The sequence below is a fragment of the Sycon ciliatum genome, chromosome 6, assembly GCF_964019385.1.
Source record: "Sycon ciliatum chromosome 6, ocSycCili1.1, whole genome shotgun sequence".
Lineage (NCBI taxonomy): Eukaryota > Metazoa > Porifera > Calcarea > Leucosolenida > Sycettidae > Sycon > Sycon ciliatum.
The window spans coordinates 25095190-25102834 of NC_088648.1; the positions used below are offsets into that span (position 1 = coordinate 25095190).

At 47.2% G+C, this 7645-nt stretch overlaps 1 protein-coding gene across 1 annotated transcript; it reads left to right on the plus strand.

The window, feature by feature from the left end:
* The first annotated feature begins 5192 nt into the window (after positions 1–5192).
* On the plus strand, positions 5193–6119 carry LOC135820160 (trichohyalin-like). Its single transcript, XM_065333472.1, has one exon. It carries the CDS (start codon positions 5193–5195, stop codon positions 6117–6119), a length of 927 nt encoding a protein of 308 aa, XP_065189544.1.
* The last annotated feature ends 1526 nt before the right edge of the window (positions 6120–7645 follow it).

Below are 7645 nucleotides of genomic sequence, written 5' to 3' on the forward strand. Positions count from 1 at the left end.
GAGAGAGAGAGAGAAAGAGAGAGAGAGAGAGAAAGAGAGAGAGAGAGAGAGAGAGAGAGGAGGGAGGGAGGGAGGGAGGGAGGGAGGGAGGGAGGGAGGGAGGGAGGGAGGGAGGGAGGGAGAGAGAGAGAGAGTAAGTTACATTTATAAAGACAGGTAAGTCTAACAAATGAGGACTGAGACCTCTACAACAGGGTTTTTACGCCTGAAAGCAGGTGCATGATTTAACAAGCAGGTTGTCAATCTAGATTTGACGCGCAGATGGAGAGAGAGAAAGAGAAAGAGAGAGAGAGAGAGAGAGAGAGAGAGAGAGAGAGAGAGAGAGAGAGAGAGAGAGAGAGAGAAAGAGAGAGAGAGAGAATGAGACAGGGAGAGAGAGAGAGAGAGTGCGTGAGAGAGTGTGTGTGTGTCTGTGTGTCTGTGGGCCTACGCTCCTTGGATACACCATGCATGGTTTGCAACAGCCCAGGATCGACCTTGGTGGAGATCAAGTTAGTGTCGTTGATGTTGTGCCTCCACCACCACCGTCTAAGCCAACTGTGCACTGCAGTGTTTGCGACCTCCATCTTAGTCCGTCTGGGTACAAGCGGCATAAGTGCAGTGCGGCCGGTCAACTTCCTGTCAGCCAACAGCGTGGTGCAAAGTCGTATCAACGACGGTACGGTGTGGTATATGTACTAGTAGATGATTCAAGAGTGCTGGTGTGCTGAAGGTACATGTACATACATGTAAGTGCCCTCTCGCAGGTTCCTCCCACCAGGCATCGCACTCTGTCGATCCTGCACCTCGCCTAGTGGCGCTTCAACACCAACATTGTTGCTCATTCCACTGCCCGTCATGCGTCATGTCACGGGTGCTTTCGATCTGCTGAACCCTTTTCTTCCTATGAATGAAGCTGCAGGAAGCCTCACCACTGCTACTAAAATATACATGTTTATACCTTACTCCATATACACCCACATTCATAATTATACCAAATCTCCCATGAAGTTTATAAATTTCCATATACACACGGAAGGTTGGGTGTGGTCCTCGAAAGAGTGCTCAATGCACCGGGTTGCAGAGCTTCATACAAAAGGAATAGAATACGAAGCTTGTGTTGGCTGTGACTCCGAGTTTCACGCCTATGGCGATCATCAGACAGCAATGATTACAAAAACTCAATGAATGTTCTTGATATAGTGTGGTAAGGTGCCAGTGGAACTCCTGGAAGAATACCGCTGCAGTCGTCAACTGGTTCCGAGAAATAGACAATAAAGCGGCATGCACGTTTGTCTGCTTCGACATAGTGGAATATTACCCAACAATCTCCCAAGACCTGCTGGAAGAATCCATTGCATTCGCAGCACAGCATTCCGACGTCAGCCAGCAAGATCGAGATATCATCATGCATGCGCGAAAGTCGCTCCTGTTTAGTAGTGATGCAGCATGGATGAAAAAGGACGGAAGAGGCCTATTTGACGTCACAATGGGTTGTTTTGACGGAGCAGAGACATGCGAGCTAGTGGGAACTTACGCACTGTCAAAGCTAGCTGATAAGTTCGACAGTGATAACATCGGACTCTACCACGACGACGGGTTGGCGGTCTTGAGAGATGCGACAGGCAGTGCAGCAGACAGAGCAAGAAAGGAGATATGCCGTATCTTTAAAGATCTTGGGCTGAAAATTACCATCGATGCCGGCATGAAGGTCGTAAACTACCTCGACGTCACACTTAATCTAGCCGACGGGACCTACCGCCCCTACCGAAAACCAAATGACACGCCGATGTACGTCCACACACTATCCAACCACCCGCCAACCATCATCCAACAAATACCCAAGTCTATCAGCAGACGATTGACAGATATTTCGTCCAACAGAGACATCTTCCAGGAGGCGGCACCTCTGTACAACAGTGCGCTCAAGGCCAGCGGTTACGCCGAGCAGATCGTGTACATGGAGGAGAGAGAAAAAGATGAAGAGAAAAAGAAGAAAAACCGCAGACGAAAGATCATCTGGTACAATCCTCCATTCAGCAAAACAGTAGCCACGAATGTCGCGCAAAGATTCTTGCACCTCGTCGAGAAGCATTTCCCACCTCGTTCACGCCTAAACAAAATACTCAACAGTAACACAGTAAAAGTAAGTTACAGCTGCATGCAGAACATGTCTGGTGTACTAAAGGCGCACAACAATTCGGTCTTGCGGAAGAAGCAGAAAGATGATCAACAGAGAACAGAGAAAAGATGTCAACTGCAGGGATAAAGTTAACTGCCCCATGCATGGAAACTGCCAGATCCAGTCAATCGTATACAAGGCCAGCGTGACAGAAACCGGAAAAGACGAACGAAATGAGTACCTCGGCTTAACGGAAATGACGTTCAAGAAGCGATACGACGGACACATGACGTCAATGAGGCATGGGCGAATGGAGAAGAGTACCGAGTTGTCGAAGCTCATCTGGGACATGAAGCGCAAGAATGCCGGGTACAGCATCAGTTGGTCAGTTGTCGCCCAAACACCAGCATACTCCAATGCCACCAAGCGCTGCCCTCTCTGTCTGCGTGAGAAGCTGGAGATCTTGCATGCTGACAGAAGGGTGAACATCAACAAGCGATCGGAGCTAGTGGCCAAGTGCAGACATGAGAACAAATTCTACCTATCTAACTTCACACCTCCAGTTACATAAACCAGGATTACGCCTGATGTCTGGCGCTAATCTTGCAAGCACATGCATAGAATCACCGCTTGACCTTATTTGCGCTTAAATTCTCTGATTCCACTGGCACCTTACCACACTATATCAAGAACATTCATTGAGTTTTTGTAATCATTGCTGTCTGATGATCGCCATAGGCGTGAAACTCGGAGTCACAGCCAACACAAGCTTCGTATTCTATTCCTTTTGTAAATTTCCATATACACTGTTCAATATACACCACAAAGGAGGCACATGTATATACACCACTGAGGAAAACCATCAGAAAAAAACTCACTGAGGAGCTTTCTTTCTCTAAAAAGGAGTGTTTATAGCTTTCTTTCTCTAAAGCTATATTCACTCCTTTTTAGGGAAAGAAAGCTATATTCACTCCTTTTTGCTCTTGAGCTTGCGCATGGAGAGGTATAAATATAATTATTATAACAAGGGACCTCGTGTATATCGAGAAATATCGACCAGTTATAAAAACCTCGGCTTCGCCTCGGTTTTTATGCTGGTCTATATTTCTCGATATACACTCGGTCCCTTGTTATACTGTCAGGGGTATGGTCCACATCCTCTTCATTGCTGGATCGATGCTTCCTGATGCATCCCTGTCAGCAGAAGTAACAGCTAAGTCAGCCTCAGGCACGTCATCGCCAGTCATCGCCAGACAGTGCATCACGCATCCACCTCAGCAGCAGAGCAATCTACTGCAACAACCGACTTAGTTACAGCCATGCTCCAACGCGGCACACCTCAGCGCAACGCCAGCAGTGGGATTCCATATCTTGCCACGGCTTGTGACAGAAGTGATATTGAAATTATTAATTATTATTATAATTATTGTTCTGCTCCACTCCTGGAGCATTTACTGCTCCTCGAGTGAACTTCTCTGTATCCAGTTTCCAGTTTCTCCATCCTCCTCTGATAATACATCCTGTACACACACCTTGTACACACTCTCTCTAACGGTCTTTAAAGGCTACACTGCAATTGATATACATTATACATTCTAATGTATATCAATTGCAGTGTAGCCTAGAGACCGTTAGAGAGAGTGTGTACAAGGTGTGTGTACAGGATGTATGGATTCAAGTATTGGCTACAGTGGAGTCTCCAAACCTTGAGAAAAGTGTTTCCTCTGATAGTGGAGATAATAATATTGGTACATTTTACTGCTTGACGTGCACACATTCACTGCAGCCAGCCCCAAGGCTTGTGAGGCTCCTCGCCTGCTTGAAGAGCTGCTATACCAAGCTGCTCTTCAATAGAATCGTTTGTTTGGCTACAGTTCAAAGACAATGCTATCAGTATACAGCGAAGATCGGGTATCCGGTGGGGCCTTTATTCGTGCAGTTCTTCATCCACTTCGACAAAAAAGAACAATCTTCGAAACCCCCTGCGGCCGTGTAGACGGTCTCCAAAGTATTTTGTAGTCTGTCGCGGGAAGCTATTAAAAAAATTCACGGTTCGCGTGAGACTCGGCTGGAAGCCGAGTTTTCCGCATCCGTCGTGGGAACGCCACCACCCTCTAGGATCAAAGGCGCAGATGCAGCGCCTAACGGTGGGAGGTGAGTAGATCAGACCCACCACAAAGGGGTCGAAGACCGAAATCCCATTGCATCCATGTTACCCTCGTGCCAGGCCACGAGTTCCCAATTACTTGTAACTGTGGGGTCGCAGCACGGCTGGAAAAATTCCTTCCGCTTCCAAGCAGGTCTTGAATGCAGGTCTTGAATGGTTTCTCAATCATGGTCTTAGACCATCCCACTATGGAAGCTATTATGATGACTTACATAATAACAAGAGTAGATACTCTTGATAATAATTATCCCATGCCATGGTACGAAACGATTTGGGCCATTTCAGCCAATCAGCGACCGTTCTGAGCGGGGAATATAGCATATATTATGTATCTAATATTGACTGAGTACGAGGTCAATATAGGAAATAAAAGCCGAGTAAAAGACCGAGGCGAAGCCGAGGTCTTTTACGAGGTTTTTATTTCCTATACTGACCAAGTACGAAGTCAATATTAGATTTATCACGACAAACAGTCCGTATTTCAAATTCCAGAACGATAACCTCATGAATCCCGGTGTTATGATTGCACAACCGTTGCACCACCATCTACTAGTACTCATACAGTGACACTAGAGAGTTTTCGCACGGCGTGCAACGCGCTCACTTGACGCGTTCGACGGTCACGTGCTACGTTCGGAAGCGAGGCAAACGCGCGTTGCCAACGTGGAACGCGGCCTCATCACGTTGGCACTTGATGGCCCAGCACGCGCGATTTACGGAAAGTTCTAACGGCTAACCGGGGAAGGTTGAGGAGGGTTTTGAGGGGTAAACCTGATTTTGCTAGAAACCGGGCACGGCGAAATTCTTCTAAATGTGGCGCGGAAATTAAATCGACGAAGTGGCACTTGGCAGCTGCGAAACAAAGCTGTCAAACAAATTTTCAGACTTTCTTCCCGTTAACTTAAGTGGTGGTTTTGTGTAGCCATGTCGCACTCTCCTCTGCCAGAACTTCGCGGTCAGCAGACCAGCTGGGCGTCTTCCCCGGAGACTGCCACAGTGAATTTCACTGTAAAAGACGACATATTGCTGATGAGAGCTATCGTTGGGTGCGAAGCAGGCAACTGTTTTAATTACGGGTCGAAATGCTGGAAGGACTTCACGAGGGCGCTGAATCGAAGCACAGAGACGAGCTTCTCCACAGCTACCGAGAGGACGTTGCGGGAGCGAGCTGTAAAAGTGGTTACGAAACACCGCTCTGATTCAAACTGGCGGCGTCGCCAGTCCGGGAATGCTGAAGAGAGGGACGAAAAGCTGCAGTTGATGGAAGAAGCCGCCTCGATTTACGTAAATCGCCAGCTACAGTCAGATTCCAAGAGTCGCAAGGAAGGGTTAGATCGGGCAAAGGGCGCTGCATGCCGTGAGCTGGCCATGTCGGTCCTGTCCGAGAAGCGATCCATCTCTGACCTTTCAACTGACGATCACAAGGAGCTCGACCCAGATATGAAGAAGCCCAAACCTTCACCAGTGCAGCCGAAGAAATCACCAAAAGAAACGAGCACCACAGCGTTGCTGTCCTATTTCAGGGAAAAAGACGAGGCTGACCGGCAAGGCAAGACAGTGGCCCTGGAATTGGAAAAGGACAAGGTGACGTTGGAGAGGGAGAAGTGGGAGACAGAAAAGCAGCGAGAGGAACAAAGACATGCCCAACAGCAGCAGCAGCAAGTTATCGACAATGAAAGAGAAGCCAAAAAATTGGACCTGGAAGCCAAGAAGCTTGCTGCTGAGGATGAGGAACGAAGCCATCGCCATCGACTGGAGAATGAACGCTTCCAGAGAGAGCAGCAGCGCGGCGATCAACAGATGGAGATGATGATGAGCCTTGTGAAACACGTTTTGCCGAAAAACAATTGATTCACTGGTAGCTGCACAGAAGCTGGACATGTTATCGAAATGTGCCTTTTTGAAGAGTGTATCTTCTTTGTAGTGTGCCTTGATTTTAGCCGACAACCCATTGACTTCAGTGCGAAATCGAAATGATTGAAATGTGCAGTAACTGGTCGCAAGAATATGCTTTCCATAGATCATTAGTATGTAGCAATTCGTTTCCACTCTCTTCGCCGTATATTGGCACCGCGCCATACTCTGCCTGTCGCAGATACAGGTAGCTACTGAAGTTCAAGTGTATTACCAGTACTGATGTGCGTGGAATGTCTTGTACGTTGCACCATGCTTTACCCTGAATGCATGATATCACTCACATTTTGTTTTGTTTGTTCACAAGTGAAAGCAAGGCAGCTTTCCCCCAGCCTCGTAATCCTCTCCCTGGTGATTATTGCTTGGTACAAGACCGTGCTGTGCCGCAACAGCAACAACGTGTAGTCAACGTTTAGTTATAATGTAATATCAAGGTTTTATGCATGGTGAATTTCTGCTGCGAAAACAAAAGGCTTCTGTGGAAGGTGTAGCATTGAAACAGTGGAGCATTTTCAAGTGCACAATTGATGAGAAGATACATGAACATCCAAATAGGCTAGGATAACAAGACAAATATTACTACCGGGCTACAGTACTTTCATCAATGCTCACTCCGAAAGCGATAATTTATGAGCAAAGGGATTGATGGGTTCATGCGACACTATTCATGACAAGAGGTTATAATTATGTCTGCAAAGCTTTAGTCAAATAAAAAAATTGATCACTAGTAGTGCACACAGTGAGAGTCAGTGTGCCAGCAATGACGTACAGTGCAGCAACCACTGCGCCATTGTATGCTGCTGGACAACATATTATCTAAGCCAGCTGTCGGTTATCGCAAGTATTCGTTCAATGCAGGAGGCTGACATTGAAAATAGTCTGAGATTTCATTCCGACCATTTAAACAGGTTCGGCAATTGATGAGGAGGACAGCCACAGTGTAATAAGCACCTATTGGCTGCAAATAAAGCTTCAAATTTTTCTTAAAATCAATAAAAGCAAATGCTCTTTGAACCTCACCGAAACCCCACTCCACGGACATGCGAAGCTTGCTCACAGCAGTGTTGAACAATGCTTCCTGATGATTAGGGTTGTGGTAGGGCCGTAGAAGCTGTTCCTTCAATGGGTAGGCTTGGTCACCATAGATCTGGTAAACCTGGCCAGGAGCGGGAATTGGCAGCCTGTCTTGCATGTACCGTAACAAATCACTGTGCAGAAGCACAGCTGCGTCATGACGCGATCCGGGCATTGGACCAAACATGTGGGCAAATATGCCATTGGCTGCGACAACTGCCTGGAACTTGATGCCATGCGATCTCTTGTGTCCGCTGTAGTAGACACGCTGGTCTTCTTGTGGCTTGCAACACTCTCGTAGTGTACCGTCAATAAATCCCCACAAATTCACTATGCCAGGAGGGAGACCAGCCTTCTCGTTCACAGCTTCCACACAAGATCTAAGGATA